The sequence below is a fragment of the Eurypyga helias genome, unplaced genomic scaffold (genome assembly GCF_000690775.1).
Source record: "Eurypyga helias isolate BGI_N326 unplaced genomic scaffold, ASM69077v1 scaffold13948, whole genome shotgun sequence".
Classification (NCBI taxonomy): Eukaryota; Metazoa; Chordata; class Aves; order Eurypygiformes; family Eurypygidae; genus Eurypyga; species Eurypyga helias.
In genome coordinates this window covers 7,680-30,458 of record NW_010265124.1, presented here as the reverse complement: position 1 = coordinate 30,458, position 22,779 = coordinate 7,680, and the positions used below count along the sequence as shown (strand labels likewise).

The 22,779-nt window shown below is 40.3% G+C and overlaps 1 protein-coding gene across 1 annotated transcript; it reads left to right on the top strand.

The window, feature by feature from the left end:
* Positions 1–800: 800 nt before the first annotated feature.
* On the top strand, positions 801–22,224 carry TMEM65 (transmembrane protein 65; the record flags this gene model as incomplete). Its single annotated transcript, XM_010156618.1, has 7 exons — positions 801–881; positions 14,258–14,302; positions 16,310–16,377; positions 17,619–17,673; positions 18,933–18,975; positions 19,974–20,079; positions 21,718–22,224. Coding segments are annotated over 7 exons (494 nt in total), but the record flags the coding sequence as incomplete, so codon positions are not given.
* Positions 22,225–22,779: the final 555 nt, after the last annotated feature.

The window sequence follows — 22,779 nt, the reverse complement described above, 5'->3', positions numbered from 1 at the left end:
AAACCCAAACCAAACCCAAACAAAACAACCCCAACCAAATCCCAAAACTCCAAAACACAAAATGTGTGAACAAAATGTCACCTTTAAAATACACTCTTGGGTGTTCTTGTGCTTCTTGAGTAGAAAATCTTTGTTTCTGTTGTTCATTCTAGCAGTTACTGTGTTGTATTAGACATACAGATGCTGCATGTCTTTATTGTAATGCTCCTTTACATTAAACTTTGTTTCAGGTGAATATGTATGATTTATTTGGACTTTGTTTTTAAGTTACGATAAAACTGCAAATTCGGGTAGCTTGGGGAAGTTGAATTTTTCATCATGTCATCTCCATACATGCATAGTATCTTACGGAAATGTTGACTATATAGAAAAAATATAATAAAATTGAACTGAATAAATTTGGTACTACTGTGTTTCTGCTTTAAACTCATTTGTGAGGCTTCTTCTGTTTGTGCTAATATAGGTGGTAGTTGGCGACAGGGCCATGCGTATAGTACTTAGGTATTAGGAGGTTTTGCTCGTGTGGTTTGGTTTTCTTCCATATTCTGAAACTTTACTTCCGCATAGTAACTTAAAGAGGGCTCTAGTCAGAGTTCTCTGCTTAAATGCAGGAACTTTGCCGTATGTTTTTGCAGAGGAGAGCCTGCAAAGGTCCAGGTAGAACGGGTGCAAGGCCTAGAGAACACCAGTTGCCCTAGTGTTATAAAGGCTATTTCCTTGCTGGTGGACACTCCAGTATCAATCGGAAGATTTTAAAAGTAATGACTTACTGCTGTCTTGCTTTTGAAAACTCGTTGTAGCATCCAGATACCCTAAACCACTGGTACCCCTTGAGAAGCCAGCGAAGGAGGTAGTATCACCAGAGACGACCAGTACTTTTGGTACAGTAAAAAACCCAAACTGCCAAAGTGTGTTGGCTGAGATGTGGTGTTGCATAAGGCCAGCAGGCTGCTAGTTTGACGGACTTCCGCTTGCTTGTGTTGATGCAGCTGGCATGTCTTGCTACAAGAAACAAAAATATGCAGTTTTTGTTTATTTGTATTAATATGAAGCCTTCAGTCTCAAGGATTTCAGTGATCCCTGTAGTACTTTGTGGACGCTACTCTTAATGTGACCGAAGAAGTGTTTCATGCCCTGGCCTTGTGGAAGTTCTCCTGAGCTGTACCATAGTTCCTAGATAATACTTGACCAGAGATTTCAGACTGTGAAACAGCTTCATTTACTCAAAGAAGCTCTGTCTTCTACCTTATACCTTTTCCTAGGAAAGTGTTGTGCAATTACATGGTCTAAACATAATGTAGAAATAGTATTACTGTTAAATATCATTATTTAGTTAGCTGCCTTTGCCCTTCCTTGCAGTTCATCTTTTAGAAAAGATAAAGTAGAAGATTGCTTCAATTAAAATTAGGTTTCCATCTTTTGCATGTGTTTAAGCATGTGATGTGTGCAAAATAGTTGTCATGCACGAACATTTTTTAAGTTGTAAATTGAAAAAATGAGACCTAAACCTTGAGCTGTTGTTATTCAACTGTATGTGTCTTGTGCAAAAATGATAATTTTTATAGTTAATGATAATACATTTTATAGTTAAAATAGAGTTTTAAATGTTCATAGTTAAAAATGATACATTTCATAGTTATGATACATTTTATATTACAGGAGACAGATTTTCCTTTCAGCTATCTTGCCTGATACAAGGGTTGTTCTCAGTTTTGATCTTTTAGGGAAAGCTCACTTGAACTGCAACTCTTACGTATAATGCAACTTAAACCTTTCTGAGTGATAGATCAGAAACACATAGATCTCCATGGAATAGGCATGAATGAAATGGATCGTGTTTATTCTGTGAACACAGAGGTACTGTTTTGGTGTGTAATTGAAACGAAAAGCAAATTAAGTCTACCAGTTTCTCTAAGAAAGAAATTATTTAAAGCTTACTCATTCAACTGAAAACTCCTAGCTTTAGTCAGCCTTATTTATAATTAAATCAATCCAAATACGGAGCTAGAGGCAGCTGGTGTCTGGGGAAAATCTTTTTAGAAGAGAAAAAGTAAATGGAAAAATGAGATAAGTATATCATGAAACAACCCTTAAAGAAGCCGTGTTGGATCTCTGTGGTGCTGTTCGTTTCTTGCTTTTGCTGGTAAAGAAGTGTCTCAGGCAGGGGAGTGCTGGACTTGTGAGCTGTCTTGTGCCCTCTCCCTCTTTCTTTCTCCTTAAATTAGCATGGTGTTCTTTCAAAAACCTGAAAGCACATGTTCTTTGTTTCCGTTCTGTTGCTGTGTGAGCGAACGTCCTTTAACTTTGAGCCTTCCCCTTGGAATTTTTGGGATGTTACTAACCCATATCTGAAATGAAACCCTTGCTTCCCCTGAAACACAGGCAGCTTTTCAAGGCAAAGCCCACAGAATGCTATTTTTAACGCAGCAGAGTGTGTATTTAATTCAAAACTACAAGACATAAAACCAGAGCTGTGTTTTCCACTGTTTTATTTACTTTGGATTCTTAGATATGTGTGTTAATTATTAATAAAATATCCACACTAGCAGCCATAATACATACTGATACTTGCAATACTTTTTTGCTGCATTGTTTGCTGGTTTCCATTTGTAAATGATAGGCTCATCATATTCATTGTTTTTTGGGTATTCTTTGAGGAATTTTTAATTTAATTTAGACAAACTGAGATGCTTTAGCTATTGGCAAATTCCAACAGGTCATTTTTTAAACTTGTTTCTCTCCAGATAATAAAAAGAGCACATAGAAACATATTTAAGACTTGAGTTTTTATGTGTTTTGGAGATGGGGCATATTCTGTATCAACACTCCTCTTGCCTTAAAGTAGACATAAGGAGCAGGTGCTTGTTTTATTCCCTCTACTGCTTGTACCTAGGGATAAAAACCTTTCCTCAACACACTTGCAAAATACTACATAGCTTTTAGGATGTCAGCTAAGAGCGTAGGCATTTCCAGGATTAAACTTGCTTTACCATTTGGCAGTGATCCTGGTGAAAGTCTCTTGCATGAGCTGGGGGGAGGACAAAACCTGCAAAAGTCATTTTCATTTCAAAAAGAATGGAAAAGTTTGAAAGAAAAAGGCTCTTACAACTAGGCCAACTTGAACTGAGAGGAGCCAGAGACGTGGGTCTTGACAGTGGCCCAAGCTTTGGTTCCCAAACCTCACTTCTCAGTGATAGTCTGTGGCCTGGCAGCTGGACACCAGCAATTCTTTCAAAACTTTCTGGGAAGCCTTTAGGCAGGGTTAAGAGGAGACAAGACACATGGTTCTTGTCCGGGCCATGGATACAGGTTGGTCTGCCTTGGGATGTGCTGATGTTTGTGAAGTTGTATTGCCACAAAGCTCTGGTGTTTTCCTTAGGTTCAAATGATTACTGTGAACCAACAGGAAATTGTTGCGGTTTTTGACCTGCTGCGTTTTTCTTTTAGATGTCACCAGTTTCTGGTTATTGTACTGTTAAAACTACTTTTTTTGTTCACGGCTTTCAATTATTTGCTCTTGATAACTTTTGACTCTATGAAGTGATCCGTCCCTTATCACTAGCCAGTTCCTATAACTCATCTTACACTGTGAATCATCAGCCTCCATTAGGTTATCATCCCATCTTTCACAGCCATCTGACGGGGTAGAAATTGTGTTTTATTGGCTTTATTTGGTTTCATGGAAGACTGGAAAGAAATGTGCATGGAACAAACCGATTTCTTGAGCCAGCTGCTCAAGGAATACAACCATCAGCTTCTATTTTCAGACTGCCAATAGCCTTTCAATCCAGCTGTTTCTTTGCTTCATTAAATCCTGCCAACAGGCTGGTTTTTACAAAGCACAAATAAAGATGTGATGTTAACAAATTAACTGCTTTGCTCAAGATGGAGAGATGTGAGAATTGCCAGCTTGGATACACAGCCATCTTGCCTAATGAAGATTTTTGCCAGAGAGATGGGAGAGCAGCTCGAAATCCACACATGCCCCCTCTCCCATTTTCCTATTGCCTATTTATGTTATGTCATGGAGTAAAATAAATAAAGCAAAGTAAACAGGTAGCTGCAAAAGAGGCAGTGCTGTTATAAATAGTCAGCGTGTTGACCTTTTCCTCTTGAAAATGTCGGACAGGCTTCTTGTGATTCTGTGTCCCTCTCCCTGAGCAGAAGGCACGTAACAGAGGTGCGCTTGTGGTTCTGATACAGCACAAATGGCCCGTGTCAAAGATGACTGGTTCTGGTTTTCTCATTTATTGGATCTGGCTTATCAGAAAGAAGGAAAGTCTTTGGATTTGCAGTGTTTTCACTGCTGGTTTAATTCTCTGGGATCGATGCCGGGAACCTGTCTTATCAGCCTTGTTTTGCAGTTGGGTGCTAATATGGCTGAGTTTTACTGTGATTTATGTCTGACCTTGTGTTAAAGAATCAGAATAATTAAAGTGACTTTTTTTTTTTACCTTAGCCATGGAGGAAAAACATTCAGATGGCTTCCCCACTGTGGGACAAGAGCATGCACAGATGAGCTGTGGACGAGCTGCTGTGTAGATGATGTGACTTGTCTGTACGGGTGTGGATTCACTCTTGGCTTTGCCCATGGTGTTGCAAAGGGAGTGTCCTGGTTACCCCCCAAAAAAATCTCTAGGTGTGAAAGTCCCGTTTCTGTTTTCTATGCTAGCAGTGCCATTCTTCTCTGGGCCCAGCTGTACACCTGGCTGAGCGCAAGTGCTAGAATAAATGAAAAATCCCAAATTACATGATTTGGAGGGAATTTGGGAATGTCAGGAAAAGTATTGAATCATCTCATGCAGCAGTAACATGATTTTAGATCATTTCAAGGTGCAGTTTCATATTTGACCTAAGGTTCTCACTTCCCAGTTTTCTCATGGGAAGTGCCATGAGGGTTTTTGTGCCTCAGCCAGGAATCTCTTCTAGGATCCCTCTGTGACACTAACAGCACATACAGTGACTTACACTAGTGAGCAATACTGTTTTGATCTCCCACGTTACTTTTTTAGTATTGTCAAGTACTTCCAACTATATTTATATATTTACAAGGGCCTGTAGTGACAGAACAAGGGGTAACAGTTTTAAATTGAAATTGGAGAGGTTTAGATTAGGTATCAGGAAGAAGCTCTTCACGGAGGGGGTGGTGAGGCATTGGAACAGGTTGCCCAGAGAAGCTGTGGATGCCCCATCCCTGGAAGTGTTCAAGGCCCGGCTGGATGAGGCTTTGAGCAACCTGGTCTAGTGGAAGGTGTCCCTGCCCATGGCAGGGGGGTTGGAACTAGATGATCTTTTTAAGGTCCATTCCAACCCAAATGATTCTTTGATTCTATATTTGGGAGCACTTTTGACCTCAAAATAAATTTTGTGACTAGGCAGGGAGCTGCCTTTCTTCTCCCTTCCTCTGGCTGTCTATCCAGGATTACTCCTCCTGGGATCAGTGGCTGCCCCCTTGTGTCACGCAGCACTTTGCTTCAGCACTGCAGAAGGCGTCCTCAGCCTGAATCCATCCCCTTCTTTGCTGCTGGAGAAGAGGCTGTGTAAATCTCACCTGGACTCTGGAGAAGCAGATGAGAAGGAAGGAGGGAAGGATGCTGGAGGCACACTGAGATCTGACCCCATCTTGCAGCATGAAAAAAAAGTAGGAGTGCAAATTTCATGAAGTTGTCCAGTAAACACTGGCATTAAGGTATGTCGCTGGTGGCAGGCAGTACATTAGTGCCACAGCATACTCTCCACTGCCAAGGCGAAAAGTGTTAAATTAGATTCCATATTTCCTCCCATGTAGAAAACAAAGCAGGCTTATGTGTGCCGAAAACCTTGAATTTAGCTGTGGGTTTGTAATTAAATAATTCTCAAGCTGATTAGTAGGTCTGGAGGTGGAACACATAATTTCGGTGCTCACAGGAGTCTGCTGCATGCTTGCTGTTGAAATTGTGACAAAAGGACAGGTAAAAAAACTAGCAGTAGAAAAAGGAAAACATGCCGTTGAAAAACACTGTACTAATTCTAAACTGTCATTGGGTAGTTTCCCTGGAAGATTAAGCGATGTTGGGATTAAATAAGCAGATGAGATGTGTAGTACTTCATGGGGCAGCGATCCCAAAGCAGCGTCAGAGGAGCGGGGGCACAGTTGTACCTTGCAGGGGTGTGACGTGAGCTGAAGCTTGTGCTGGTTCTGCGGTTGGAAGCTGCAGGGATGCACTTGCAGCTGAGGTAGTTAATCCTCCTGAGGGAGGGCTTGTGCCTTCTAAAGCCTGCTGGAACACTGACTGGGAGAAGAATTTTTCTCCTGCGGAATAAAGACGGTTGCTTGAAAGAGTTAAAAGTGAACTTAGTCAGAACTGTTCACTGACAGGAAGAGTAGAGCCCAGCAGTCTTTGTTGTCCTCTGCTTCTCCTTATTTATATGACTTTATTTACAACATCAGCAATATTAATAATTTCAGATCATTTTCATGAACAGAGGGAATGTTTTTTGTAGAACTTAAAATTCACTTGCAGAATAAATTACTAAACAACAGAGCTGTGTAACAACTCAGCAGATATTCCATATTCTTATAAAAGCCAAAAAAACCCACTTGGAGGTCGAGTTCCATGTAAAGTGTATTTTATCTATTTTTACGTTATATCATATAACATTCATTCCTTCAGCCGTTTGCCAAAGATAGCTGACATTGCGGCTTGGCTTTGACTGCAGAGTCAGATGTTGAAGTTTGACTAGTTTCACAAACGCAGCCAGAGCCTTTGCTAAGCTATGGAGGGACGGGAAGAAGAAAGGTACCAGAGTGATCAATCTACTGTGCTAAGAATATCTTAATCGCTATTGCGTTCTATATTCATTAAGCATTTATACAGAGGTACAAATTATCCGAGTGTAATTTATGGCTGGAACTTAAATGGTCAGTGGTTTCTTACTATCAGCAAAAAAGATCATGTGAATAATTTTTTAAGGACCTCGGGGGAGCTCATACTTCTGCGTTTATTGCCCCAGTGCAGTGGAAAAATTAGCAAGAGCGTAATTATACTTGATGTGAGTCTGTAACAAAGTGTTTGAATGTCATGCAGTTTATTTGTCCCCTCATTCTGGGTAACTGTCTAATTCTGAGACAGATGAAAAACAATAATCTCTATATGCATTTAAAATTATTTCTGAGAGAAGCTTATTTCAGCAGGTTCACTTGCTTCCAAGGTCATTCTTGGGCAAGGAATGAAACTTTCTGCTGAAGAAAAGCCTGATACTTAGTCATATGTGATTTAATAGCAGTCTGTCTGTAGCTTTCTGTAGAGTTCTCTTAAAGGAAAAAAAAAAAAATCCTGCCAAACATATCAAATTTACCAATTGCCCTCCCAGTGTTACTGCACCGCTGTAACTGCCTGCACGTGGTATTGATTGTTGCTGTGTGACTGATGCAGGTGCTGGTACCCAGGACTGTGGGAAGCACTGCTGTCTCCAGCCTTGGATTTGCTGGTACAATAAGCATCTCTCCTGATACTAACCAGATCACTGTTTCTCATTTCAAGACCCTTCGGTCTGCAAAAGGCAAAATCTCACATTCTGTACTTGGGAATAACAGTACGAACAAATGTGCTGAAAAAAGCCAACGAGTATAGCGTGGACCTGGTCTGCTACAGCTGCTCTGGGGTGTGAGCCCCCCCATATTATTAATAGGCTCTGTTTTGTCCTTGGGCAGCGGAGGGGGGAGCGTCAGGTTTGTCCTCCAAGGGGATGTACTGCTGGCGGCAAGCACGGGATCATGTGCCTGGGCTTGAAAGCCAAGGCTGCTCCCTGTTCTTCATCAATTACCTTCCCCTCCTCATTCTTTCCTGAGGAAATGAGTGTGGGTTTGGGCAGGTGAGGAAAGGGCATAAGGGAGATGAAGACAACCTCATCTCTCACCTTCTCAGATTTCTTTTTAAGAACAGAGCCTGGGAGGGAACATCATTAAATAAAAGATATCATAATTATATGTAACTCCCTAGATATTCCATGAGCCCTCATATGTAGGCATCAGTGATGCTTAACACAGCTCTGTGTAAAGGTGATGAGCACCCTCTGCTAAATCAGATCTCTTCGGTTGTGCACAGAGCTCTGATAATTCTTGTTAACAAATCTTTTGTGGTGTCCCACAGAATTTCTTTGCTTATCCTCTTACATGAACTTGCAGCATAGGACAGCCAAAAACCTGATCTCACATCCTGATAATACACATATACTGTGGTCTTGTTTCCAGTTCAACACTTGTGGCTGAGCTGCTGTTCTGCTTAGCTGCAAACCAGTGAAATGATTGATAGATACTTAGCTCGAGCCAGAGAGGCCCTCGAAAAATCAGTGGTGACAGAGGTGCCAACACCTCATTTTACTGAAACACAGTTAAATGATTATATTTGAGATTAATTCCACTTTAATGTTAGTCTGAAGTATTTATCTGGGGTTTTTTTCCATAGCTAATGGGTAGGGTGTTAATAATCCCAGGGAAAGATTTGCTCATCCAGAGATAGAGGAGTTGGGAGGTGTCCCTCCTCTAGCTTCCGGGAACTCATTGCAGTCCCCAAGTGTTGAAATGGAGAGGATGAGGAGGGAAAGCAAGCCATCCTCAATTTGGGATGACGGGTATTACTTTGATTTTTTGCAGCAGAGAATTTTGCATCTGTAGATGGCTCACTCCAGTCAGGGAATTGCTACAGCCAGTTTATTTCTTGACATCACTCAAGTACCATTTTTTTAATAATAATAACATATATTAACCATTCACTTCTGGAATACACAGATCAGAATATCACATTATTGTTCCTGTTCACCCTCCTATCAATGTTACCGTGTTCATGGCATTTTTATACGAACACTTCAGCTGTTTTGCTGACCTTTTCCATTTCTCGGTGAAGGAGATTGCTCAAACTCTGTGTTTCTATCCTTACCCTGCATCTCTATTACAAACTGCAAATCCTTTCTGCATTATCATAATTTTAGCTGATTAACCACCTTAAATCTTGAGGCAAGTGTCTTCTTTCTATTTTTTTTCAGCTGTGGTTTGAGACCTTGTTAAGCAAACCACTGCAAATCCTATTTTGGCCTGAACCTGCTTGAGTGGAAATGAAAGGCTGACCTTTAAGTTTATAGGGACTGATAGTGAAATGGATTAGATGAGGGGAAAAAATCCTCTTAATGATGAAGACGGTGATTTGAATCTCTGGATACCTGTTTGCATTTTATGCTTTCTCCTAGATTTCCAGTCAGGTTTTCCACCTTAGATCTGTGTTTTGTTAAACATCTTTAAAGGGTATGAATGGCATATCATGTTTTTGGAAAGGATAAGTAGTGTATTGTATACTCACAGTATTTGATAGCATCCAGTAAGCACTGCAGATAAAGTGGAAATGAGTTCAGTGATATTTAAACCAAGACTGTCTTGCCTCTGGTGAGCAATAGCGTACACTCCTGCTAAGTGCAACCCTTCTAGGGAGTAACTACTGAGCACTAGGCCAAGTGTCACAGAGCAGCTATATTCCCACTCCTATGTGTGGGGTTTTGCTGTTGGTTTTGTGGGTGGTTTGGTGTGTTGCGGTGTTTGTGGGTTTTTGGGTTTTTTTCCCTTTGGAGCAGACTTGCTGCATCCACTGCACATGGCACGTAGCCCTGAGTTTGTCATGGGGCCCATATGTCTGGGCTACCCACCTACTAGGATGGAATCCCAGGAATGAACTATGCCTGATCTCATTCCTGGGTTTTGTTCTGCAGGGAATAGGTTGGTTGGGAATAGGTCTTTTCCAGCCTCAGCGATTCTGTGATTCTGTTGATGCCAGGGAGCAAACGGCACTCCTGCAAAGCTTGTTTGGCACTTGGTCCAGTAGATATAACAGTAGTTTCAAATAAAGATGACAGTATCTTGTGCTTCTTCAGTGTTTTTCAGAGAGGGAGATGGAATGTGATCACTGTGTGATTTTCTGCAGTGTTACAAAGAGTATATATGAAGAAAACCCTTTAGTGGTCAGTGTCCTATTTGTATTTATGCAGAATATTTGTTTGGACATAGTTACCTTTTTGGGGTAGTTGAGAAATCATTCTTTCATTTCCTCTGTCAATTAGTCTCTCTGTAGTGGTTCGCTCAGCTTTCCCCTTTTGTGTGCATGTGACTGCACGGGCCAACAGCCAGGTCTATATTTAGCACTGCACGAGTCAGCATCCTTTCATGCCTCAATCGCTGTAGCAACAGGAAACCATTTGTGAGTTATAACAGATGATGCAGATTTTTTCTTTGCTGTCAACTCCTGGATGATTTTTCTTTTTTTTTTGGCCATCCTGGAATATTGGGGAAACCCAGTTGGAGATCAATGGGCATGTTTTTTCCGCTTTGTTTTGCTGTACGTACTGAGTTTTTTGCAGTTTTTTGTTAAAACCTCAAGAAAAACGGGATGAACAAAGGGGGATGTGCCTTATGAGTTTATTCCATGAATGAACTCTTAATCACAGTTGTAATTTACTCTTAAGGATCCACCACTAGATACTGAACAAAGCAATAACATCTATCTCGTTTCTAGGTTCCAATCCCGTATTTTGGGGATTAAAGATAACCATAACCTTATGAACTCGTGGGTGAAGGAGCACCTCTTTCTAATAGACATAAAAATTGGTTTGATTTCTTGTTCTGTGCAAGTGAAGCCCTTGTTCTCTCCATGATATGTATCTGAATGATTTGCTGGAGCAACCTGGGCAGGTTTTTTGGAGGAGGTAGATAGATGCATTTGAGACAAAACCCTCCATAACTCCCAGATGTGACTGTAACCTTCAGAGCCTACAAGGTTGCAGTGGATCTAGATTATTAACATTTTTCATATTCCTCCTCCTTACCTTCTTGATGTTCATTGTTTGATCATTAATGTTGTCAGTTTGATCGCTATTTACAAGTCTGTAAAACACTGCTCATGTTCTTGTCTTAGATTGATCAGTACTCAGCTATAGCATTTACCTTCCGAGGTTAGCCCTGGCCATAGTACCTGTTATCACTGTTGCGTGTTTCCTGCCCCTGGGTCACAGTAACAGGTTTTGCGATGATATTTTACAGCACTGTTAGCTTCAACTTGAATAAAACATAGTAATACGTGTCTTTAGGCTTGCAAGTTTCCTTCTATGCCAGTTCTTAAAAACCTGATAATTCAAAATCAGTGATGACAACTTTCTGGGTTTTGTTTCTGTGTGGTTTTTTTTTTTTCTTTTTACCAACTGTCAGAATAGATGCACCCCCATTACCTTTTAATTGGTTGGGAGTTTTGTCAGATAAGAATAATGATCGTAAAACTAAATTGCAAGTACTGTCTTGGTTGAATTGGCTACAGTTAGCAGAGTTAAGTTGCTGGATTTGAGCCAAGTTGTGGATAATGGTGGTATTTATGTTGATAATTTTATATTCTATTTAACAAAAAAAAGGTGAATGTTAGCAAAAAAAGGGATACTGTAAATTAAAATAAATACTAAGATTGGAGTTAAGAGGCAGTTAGTTTGGGTATTTTTTGTTCTGCTCCTTGACTCTGTGTAAGCACTGCTTAGCAGTGATGAAAATATCCTTGTGTTATCCACACTTTCCTACAGAAATCCAAAGCATAGTCCCATACAAGCTACTGTGGAGAAAATTAACTCTGTCCCAGCCAAAATCAGCACAAGCCCACACCACCAAAATGGGTTATGTCAGTGATTTTTGCTCATATTTAATCCCTTGCTGTTTCCCTCTACCTTGCATTAACTTATCTCTACCCCTAAAGTAGTGTCCCCCAGCCTTCCTCCTTTTAAAACCAACCCAAGATAGTCCTTGACTGAGCTCTAAAGGAGGAAGTTTGTCCTTTTTAGTTAATGTGACTTGAAATTCCCATTATGCATAGATGTAAAATATTGGGGTTTTTCCTCCTGCCAAATGCTTGTCGTCAATTACTTCTTTTGGTAATAAGCTTCTAAAATCAATTATGCGGTGGATTTTAGCAGCTTTCTAGCTACACTGAATTGAGTGTGATTATGTAGACTGTCATGTGCTATCAAAGTCAAACATCAGTTGTAGTTAAATCCACAAGACTGATGTGCTAGAGCTTTGTAGTAGTGTGTGACAGACTGAATAGTCTTCAGTCTTCTGTGCTGGTACCCAAAATACTTCACTTGGGAATTACAACTAACTGGATGGTTAGTTGTCATGGCAAACTGTGAAAAAGTGTCTTCCTCAGATGGAAGTAGAGTGTTTCCTGGAAGTTTATGTATGCTGCTGAAGCTTTTTATCATTAAATCCTTGTATATGTAGAACTAGACTTGAAGAGTAGATGGTACTTCAGCAGGGCTGGTTTCAGTGGCAGTGTCACAGGAAGCCAAGGAACCGTGCTGGCCGGTGTGATGGCTTCCCGTTGAAGCAGAAAGCTGTGGAGGGCAGCAGCCTCTCAGTGACCTCAGGTGCTTGAGTGGTTTTGGGTTTTGGTTCTCTCCCCGGCATCCCAGCAGGGTGGAACAAGAGGAGGTTGGGAAAGCTTCATCAGGAGTGTGCTGGTTTAGGTTGCCTGGCCACCCCCAGGGCATCTAGAGCTTTTGGACACTGGTCTCAGTTAATACCTTTGTGCGATCTAAAGGTGGCTCTGATTTTCCCCAGTCTTGTACAAATTTGTGGTCTCTGAGAAAACTGCTGGAAGGGCGGTACAGAGAGCTTTTTCCCCCCCCTTCTTTTTTTCTTCATGTTTCTGTAAAAGTTTTGCTGCACCTGTGAGGATGGGAGGGAGACCACATGCAGACAAGTACCGAAGAAGTTTGTGTTGGAAAAATGGGTCTCATCCTTCCTGAACATAAGCTGAAAATGTTGGGCTGATGTTGTCTGTTGGGCACCAGTGATGCCGGCAGCTCTGGAAGGTTGGCTCTTGCAGGGCTCCCCTCTGTTTACCAAACATTTGAATCTGTGAGTACTTTGGTATTTTCGGGGGACGGGTGGAATAATCTTTATTTCTGTGGTATTTGGGCTGTGGTTCTCCCATTTGCATGATGATTACAACTGGTGTTTGTAGAGCTCAGGTAGTTTATCTGTTGGGCAGAGGAAAGAAGCAGCTCTTCAATAGGTGCTAAAGGATCAAAGTTGTTCTATGTTAAGACCTTAAATTAGTGAAGTTATTTTGGAATTTAATGTCCTGGTTGGCTGAATATTTATGGTGTTATGGTATAATCATTTTTCCCCAAAGTTACTTTAAGTGAGTACTTTAGTTTAACCTTTACAATAGCTTTGAATATGGGAGTGACTGGATGCAGGGATGCTCACTCTTGTCTGCAGAGTTCGGTCACATGCTCAAATGATTCATAGCCTGTGTTTGCAGCGTTGTCTTTTCATGTACTTGGATGTCCCAAGTAAAATTTGAACCCTTGAGGAAGTGTTGTAGGCTTCTCTCATGTTTTACCATTTTTTTACCTTTACCTGTAAAGCTTACATAATGAAAAGTATGGAAGCTCAGGGTTCAGAATATTGGAAGGCATTGGGGCAACCCCTTTTTTTCTGCTCTAAAAAGGGGTCATATGCTCAATATCCACATTAAAACGAAAAAAAGACAAACTATTTTTTTTAGTCTTTTGTTTTCTTTCCCTTGCCCCTGCAAAATGGGTTGCTGCTGTGTTCTATGCATCACCTCAGACTGCCTCTGCTTCCTATAGATGACTGTGTCAGGTTCAGGAGTGACCAAGCTTGTAATGGTTTGATGCCAAGATGCATGAAACATGCACCAAATAGCCAAACTTGATCTGCTGTTGCTGAAATCAGTGGTCCCTAATGTCGTATTTTTCTTTTATTCTCCCATCAGTTATTCCTTCTGTCAGAACAGAAATGGCAGGGTCTTTTTTGCAGACTGTCTCTGGAGGAGAGAAGGCTGTCTGACGCATGCTTAGAGGTTCTCTAAAAACAAATAATAAAATACATTCTCTTCAGGTGTCCTGTTTTTTCTAATTTCAGTGTGTTTTTCTAATTTTCAGTAACAAAAGATGGCTGTTGGGCTGCTTCTGATGTATGCTGCTAATTTGCCTAAGCATTATACCAGTTTAATCTTATAATACCAGTCTAAAAATTTGTGGCTTTAGTATGATGTTATCTTCTGTAAAAATAATAGAAACATAGATGTGAAGCAATTTTCTTCAAATTTAAAGGTGTTAAATGACATAACTGCTTTTTTGCCTGCTAGTAATTTGGTAAACACTTTATAATAACTGAATTTGTGATGAACTAGCTAACTTTCTCATTTCATTTTGACTTCTCTAGAGAAGCTGGAGGTCGCACCACCATCTCCAGGACAACTGAAACATGGTAAAAGACTGTTGAATGCGGTTCAGTATTTGTGCAGTCAGTCTTTGAATTGCTTCATCTTTCTCCTACGAGTGCTGTCTGCCCTCATCCCCATCGAATGGAGTAACGAAACCAAAGCAAGCACCAACAGTCACCCTGCCGCCTTTATTTCGTAACACCTCAGCTGGAGAATGTGCACCATTTAGTGAAAGTAGGACAGAAAGCCCAAATGAGAGCGTGCTGGTCAAAGCCAGCAGCAAACCTTGTTTTTCTAAGCCAAGCAGTGTTGATGCTGCAGTACCTTGTGGTTTTTTTTTTTTTTGCATTTGAGCTTAAAATGATTGATTTGCTTCTAGGCACCTATAATGGGCTGAGAAGTAGAAAAAATTGCAGAGAAAGTGGAAATAGGTTTGGTGTTATTTATAATACCATGGTCATTCAAATTCTGATTTAGTTTCCAAATCAGTGTATTTTTGTGGTTTTTATACTCTCTCAGTGAGAAAAAGTATTTGTCTTTGTGGTATTTTTTGGGTTTTTTTGGTTTGGTGTGTTCTTCTTTTTGCTTGGCCCCTGGGGTTCCGTTTACTCCACGGATTCCAAAATTCTGTCAATTTTTGTAAGAATTCGAGCTCCCTCTGTAGCTCCAGAGTTTGGTACACACACACTTTGAGAATATTGTGCACATCTATGTGCTTTTTTGTTATTTATATTTTTGGGGTTTTTGTCCTGCAGTGTAATTCCTTTTTTTTTTTTAAAGGAAAATTTCATACATTCTGTGCTTTAGCCTTTTACCTGTACATTTAAGAAGGTATGTGTGTTCATACAAAATAGTTGCAGAAGTCCAAATGTGTTCTCGTACCTGAGCATTAAAGATCTCTTGTGTAGCTTTTTTTTTTAATACGATCATAAATTCATGCTGTCTGTGAGGAGTAAATCCGGATGGGTCTCAAACCCATGTCTTTCCACATGATTGTGAGGTTCATGCACTCTTCTTTCCTCCCTCCTCTTATGTTTGCAACTCTAAGTTTGTAAAACGTAGGAATTGCTGTTCCAGTCTGAAGTGAGGATAAAAACTAAAGATCTGATGCGTTTCCAATGTTAAAAGATCTAACTTTCTAAGCTCTGTTGTTAGTCAAGTAGTCTGTCCTCGGTGCTGTATTTGGTCTTAGGGTGCTTGCACCTTGAGACTCAGCTGGAGGCAGTGCTGTGCAAATTTAGTCTCATCTCCATCAGAAGCTTGCAAGGTAAAACTTCAGAGAGAGAATGGAACGGGACAACAGAAAATACTTTCAAATAGAATTTACTTGGAGTTTCAGGAATGAAAGAAAAAAATATGAAACAAAAGGTGGAACTTGATTTCTTAATATACAGAGGAGCAGCTTCAAGTCTAACTTGTCATCATCATAGTGCCCAAACAAAATCAAGGTACAGAAGTTTGGGTTGAATAGTGAGATAATTAATCCTGTATGACACTAGTGAAAACCTTAGCATTTGCGTATTTAGCTGAAGAAATTGAGAAGAATTGCCTGGTTGCAGGCAGTGCTCCTTAAGTATGAATTTTTAGGAATGTGTGAAGAAGCTGGAGCTCTTGCACAGGAAGAGAGGGACTTGCAGAGAAATGGGCTTTGTTTCAAGCAAAAGAATAATGCAGGGAATCGGGTGAGACAGTTTGGCTATCACCAGTGATACTGCAACATCGGTTGGAAGGACTTTAAATAGTATCAAAGTTTATGTAGTTTTAAATACTTTTTATGAACTAGTAGGCATAAATGGCTTCTGTACGAAATTCTACAAGAATTTGCAAAGAGTAAGTTGGTTTAACTGGTTCTTTGTAAGTCATTAGTTACACTTACATAGCAAGGAGTTTTACCAGCCCTGACAAAAAGGTTGCTAGCAGAAGTAGTAAGAAAGGGATTTTGTGTATGTTGTCTTAGTTTCTCTTAAAGGCAGTATCAGACTGACATTTCAGTTATTCGTGTGAGCTGTCTTACAAATATTTATTTTCTCTTTGTTACTTATTTCTTTTAGTGTTCTTCCACAATGCATTACCTTTTGTAGGGTTTGGATTTTTGGATAACGCAATTATGATTGCTGCGGTAAGTGCATTATTTAACTCTGTGATCAAGTCAGCATGATTCATATTGTTCACGTAGTAAATGAGAGCTTCAGGAAGACTCCATTCCCTCTCTATCAACTCACTAATTTCTATTTTAATTTTTCTTTTTTAAAGAAAGTGTCCATGCTCTGTTGAGCCTTTGCAGAATGTAACGGAGTGTTGTTCCTTCTGAAGGCTGGTACTGTGACTATTTTTACTGAACCTAAGAGGAGGCTTGAGGGTTTTTTTTCCCTTCTCCTAATCTGTGCTGCAAGACACATTTATGATCATGTAGTCAATGCTTTTTTGTTTATACTGACTGATGGTAATGTGATTATAATGCATTGATGAATAGGTCTTTAGGGTTTTTACGGATGTGTTCGTTTGTTCTGAGTGATGCAGGCAATGCTCATGCTGATGCTGATTTGTACTGTTGTAGACTGGCATTTCTCAGTAACACTTGAGATGTTTTCCCGTTCATTTGGAAGATGAAATGGTCTAGTGGAATAGGAAGGTGGATAAAGGCCGAGGATACTGTTCCTTGTGTAGTATTATCATTGACAATGTGATCTTAACCGTGGGATAATTCAGGACCCAGGACCCACTAGCTTTCTAGTCTTGCTCAGGACCTTCTCAGGTCTCTAGTCTAACCTCCTGCGCAAAGCAGGGTCAGCTCTAAGGTCAGACCAAGTTGTTCATTTTATCCTGTGGCTGTGTAAAAGCTCTCAGGGTGGAGGCTGCACAACCTGTCCCAATGCTCGACGGTCCTCAGAGTGGAAAACATTTCCTTATGACTGGAACCTGTCGTGTTTTGATGCGTGCCCATTGTCTCTCATCCTTGGGCCACACACTGCTGTTTCATCATGCAGTTCAGTGTGATGTTATGTTTCTTCAACTGAAAAAGTAAGGAGCTATGATACTTGTGTAGCTCAGTGTTTGTGGAAGTTTGCATTCAGACCTGTACATTTGGCTAAGTATTACAGTGGGAAAAATGGTATGCAGAGATAGGGACTGTGGTTTTGTCCATTGGGGGCCATTATGAAACAACAGAAAATATTGAAAGAATATTAAAGGTAGGCCCTTGTCCTAGGGGGAAATACTTATGCTAGGAGGGTAGGAGCTCTTTATTCTTTCTATCTTAACATAAACAAGCCTTAAGCAATGCTGTTGCCAGTTGAATTAATATAATCTATTTTTACTCCAAATCCCTCAAATAATGACAAAACTCTTACTTTTTTTCAGGGAACCCAAATAGAATTGTCTATTGGAGTTGTCCTAGGAATTTCAACTATGGCAGGCAAGTAACAAAACTGCAGTGTATGTAAACTGAAATGGCACATTCTTATATTTTTAGGCTGAAAGTGGGCTAGAGGGCTGGGAATGGTTCTTCCTTGGTCTTGCAGCTGCCTTTCCTAATAAAACAACCTGTGGTTGAAGCAAGGATGTATTCCATTTGCAGACATGGATTTTCATTTAAAATAGCTTTTGAAATGCTTGTTGTTGGTTTTAAGTGACTCAGGATTTGAACTTTCACATTAGGAAAGCGTATTTGCCTTTCTGTAACAGAGCTGCTCTGAATTCCCTAGGGTCTGATACGTTTAGACACATACAGAAAGTATTTGCAAGTGGCTGTTTGCTTGCAGTGAGGTGAAGATCGTGTTGGTGTCCTTTCACTGTGTTGGCTGGTGTTTTTGGTGGCTTCTCTGCCACCATGTGATACCAACGGGAAGGCGCAGCAGCCACCCTGCTCCTGCACTGGGACAAAACTGATAAGCTCTGCTCGACAGCTGTAGTGCCTCTGCAGTGTCAGGGGGAAAAACTGCTCGTGGATCCACCAGCTAGCTGCAGGTGCAGCACTGCTTGAAAGCACACAGATAGCCGACACAAAAACGTATCTGGCAGAACAAGTTAATAATTTGGAAATTTGCAGCCCTCTGTTGCAATGCAGGATAGTCACGAGGAAGCGTATCTCAGTAAGATCTGCTGTGAAATCCTGTACTTGAAGTGTGTAACTTTGTTCAGTCCTACGTACAGTACTTATTCCTAAACTGAGTCAGTTCATGGATGTAGTGAAGTGTTTATCAAAACAACATACGTGAGTAACAGTTTCTCCTGTTTCCAGTCCCCCTGTGCCTCTTCGGGCACTGGAAGGCCTTGCGTTGTGTCCAGTGTTGGCTGTATGAAACCAGCGGCTGTGGGTGGCTGTTTAACCTTGGTCTGAAAAGTTGTTTTCATCGATTTTGATGGAAACATCGAAATTCCAAATGTAATCAATTTCCAGGAGTCAGCGTTGTCTTTTTGAATTTGTCAAGTTTTCCTCATACAAGCTGAGAGAAACTGTTGCACTTCCTATTAGTTAGTCTGCTGCTGTTTCAACAAGCTGTAGGGAGGTCAAAAAAAAGCTCTGAAATAAACTTAACTTTGTCTTTTATGCAATATATACTGAGAAGACTGAGTGTCATTGGGGGGTGAGGGAGGGGAGCTGCTTGATTTTGTTTGTAATTAAAATAATACTTTGTCTTCTCCCCCCTTTCTCTTCTGTCTCCATCCCTCTAGCTGCTGCTTTGGGAAACCTTGTTTCAGATTTAGCTGGACTGGGGTATGTCTGAACTTGTTTTAATAAATTTTTTCACCTCTGCAAACACTATTGGTGCTACTGAACTAAAATATATACCCTGCTGAAATCGATTAATTTGTTTTCCTAGCTCTTGAATTTTGCTTCAGTAAACAACATGACTGTAGAAATATATGCTGTCCTTGCTAGGAAGAAGTTGGGCTATTAGGTGGCTCTTGTTGAAGTTAAATCTGCAGTGCCATAGTTCAGAAACGGAAAAACTTTCCTGCTGTTGCAGAATTACACATTTTAAGTGATAAAATTGGGATTGGGGTTAAACCTGATTCATTGTGTTCTGTAAATAAGCCTTGCTTTTAACGAAATATTATAATTTTTTTTCTACAAAAAGTACATTCATTACAACACAAGCCAGAAAAAACCCACGTTTTTTGTGATAGAATTGCTGTGATGGAATATACCTAGTCTACCTCCTCAGACCTCCTGTATCTGAAGACATTTTCTTCTCAGATAAAACAATTACTGTATATCTGAAATGCCTTCAGATTTAGGCATACTTGTTTCTGAGATAAACCAATGCAGCTGACTCTTTAAAAAGGAAATTGCTGCATAACTGCTGAAAGAAAAGCTATTATGCTTCTTTTTTTCCCCGCTTTCCCTCTATCCCCCCCTACCCCCACAACTAACAGGGCTTATTACTAACTAGTGTGTGTTTGTAAACGCTTCCTCCAGTGAAGGTTACTTATAAACTGTGCTGAAATACAGTAGTATTCACACCAGTTGTCTTACTGCATAATGTCTTTCTGGAAATATTGCATATTAAATCAGTGAGAACTGGTTAACTTACACTGCAAAATGTGACCATCGGGAGTCTGAATGCTTTCCTGTATTTACCTCTAGATGGCTTTGTCAGTGTGCCCAAGGAAAAGCTATTCATACGTTCAGTGCTTCAAATATTTCAGAATCCATGATAGAAGATACTGTCAGATCCAAAATCGTTTGTCCCTGTTTTCTTGTTCTTCCAGTCTTGCAGGTTATGTGGAAGCTTTAGCTTCACGACTGGGTCTGTCAATCCCGGATCTGACACCCAAGCAAGCCGACATGTGGCAAACGCGGCTCAGTGCACACTTGGTGAGTAGCCTGTAGGTAGGCGCCATTTGCGTGGAGCCTTTTTGTTTAAGCTAATACATGATAAATCCTTTCTGTCGCTTTTGCCATTAAATACTTAACGAGCACCAACAGTTTGCACATTTCCTGGAAGGTTTGGCTGTGAGCCTCTGTCAGGGAGCACCATGAGGCTGGATTGTTTTGGGCTTGGCTGTGTTTTGTATGCAGCACGCCACAAGTGGCTAGTAACGCGGACAGTCTCTGCGGTTACTTCATGTGTGCTGTGCAGATACCTGGGCTGAGCCCTGGCTGCTGTGATACAGTTTATTTGGAAGTTATGACCCCTTAGTTTACTCCCATACTTCCTTTGGCAAGTGCGTGTTACTCATGTACCTGTGCTAGTATGTACTAGTTGCTAATGTTCTTTAATTAGCTCGGATATGAAATTAACTGTCCCCTGGGTAAACTTTCAGCATTTGAGTAATATTCTCAGCCTGGGTTTACAGTTATGGGACACTCATTTTGCAGATTCATTTTCAAGATGATTACTTAATTAACATTTAAACATTTGAAGCAGTCTCACTTCAGCAATCAGAGCGTTAGTTTATTTTGATTAAAGAAACAGTTTGTAAGAAACTGAGTAAAGAAATGGATTATTTCGTTCGCTTTGCCAGAATGAACCTTCATGGGGAAAAATATCTTTGCAGACTTAAGGGAAGAGAAATAAGACTTACTAAGGAAAAGTTGGAGGGGGAGGTCTGCTTTTAGCCGTGATAGATCAAAGCATTGAGTGGGGAACATCTGGCGTGTTGTCAGTGGGCTTCACTCTAGTCTGTCCAACATAATTCTTAGTGGAAGCTGAATATCATAGAATGGTTTGGGTTGGAAGGGACCTTAAAGATCATCTAGTTCCAACCCCCTGCCATGGGCAGGGACACCTTCCACTAGACCAGGTTGCTCAAAGCCTCATCCAGCCTGGCCTTGAATTTGTGGCAAAAGCCTGTCATTGCACTGCAGTTCATCTACAGCCCTTCTCTGCAAAAAGAATTCTGAGCATCTTAGCATGTATGCTGGCATTTTCCTTTCTTGCCTGCTGTCTCAAGTTTCTCAGCACCTACTGCTGGTGATGTGGTTTGCATGGTGACTTTCTTCTTTTCTTTCCTTTCCTCTTGACATCTGGGTCAATTGTAACATGTTTTCCAATCTCTTTTTGTCTTCACCTTGTGCCTTTGCAAATTGTTGTTTCCAAGGAATTCCTCTTTTCTGACCTTGATTAATAATTTGCATTACCAGATACAAGCTGATACATTTATAATTGCATATTATAATTGCATGTGAAATGAGGGGTGTGTTACCAGCCCCCACCCATCTTCCTGGCCATTCTGCTTAATCTTTTTGAGTCTGTCTCCTCCCTACCACCTCTGCAGCTCTTCATGGGTCATTCCCATTCTCTTCATTCAGAATTGTCTTTTATCGCTGCACACACTGTTTCTAACCTTGTCATGTGTCTCTCTCATAGATAGTGTTTTAATCTGCATGCTAAGGAAATGTGGCTCCCAACCGAAAACTAGAACAAAGGGTCTCTTTTCCTTGTTGTGTTGGTACTACACACAACTAAAAAGTGATCAGTGAGAAACTTAATTTTTTCCCCCCTTTCTCTAGGGTAAAGCTATTGGAGTGACCATTGGCTGCATTTTAGGAATGTTTCCATTGTTGTTCTTTGGTGATGAGGAAGAAAAACTGGAAGAAAAAAATTAACCTTTTTACAAGACATATACAAATGTAAACTACTGTACCTCAATTATTCAACTACGCTGTCAATATTTAGGAATTAACAGTCAGTAAAAAATGTATAGACTTGGGAACAAATCCTTCAGCATGTCGTTTTATGGAAACACTAATTTATTGTGGCTTTGTTGTGTTCAGTACTTCTTTTTATAAGATACCATCTAACTTTATTTAATTGTAAATTTTTGAAGTGTTTTCACTTACAGCAACTGATGTTTACCACTTTCTCCTTTGACCTTATTCTTTAATGGATTATTACTTTAATAATCCACCATGGATGACAGTATCAATCCTGAGTTGCACATTGGTTGCATTGGTTGTAATTGCATGACAAGAAATTTCAATGCTGTTCATCAGGTCCTTCAATGCAGATTATTCAGGGGGTCAGTGATGAGTAATTTGAAGTCCCTCACTTTACAAGATGCCTGGTTGCCCCCCCACCAGCCATCGTTTTGCACTGCCTTTAGATTCGATATTTCAGCAATCTACGTCATACTATCTTTCATTTTTTTCACAACTCTAAGTGTCTCTGAATTGTCTTTTGAGATGATTGAGATTTTAGTGCTTTGACAAGGTGTTTCCAGTGTAGGCTCTTTACCTTTAGTGGTGTTTTAACACCTTCTGTACTTCCATATTCATGCCTCTTTTTTCCCCTTTATAAACAATTTGAGGATTGAGTCGAGACATTCTTAAATTTGTCTTCCTGAGGTTTGAGTGTGGTATTAAAGAATTCAGACCACCTGTTTCGAAACCACAAACAACTAACTTACTTTACTGTTCTGCTTAAAATAAGGTGTGAATGATTGGGAGGACGAGGCTGGGGAATGCTTCAATTATTAATGAGTGCTGGCATTGTAGGCTTGTAATGAATGGATAGTTCAGTTGAAACAAGGTATACCATCAGTCTGGATTAGAGGACCTGATTTGCAGTTTAAA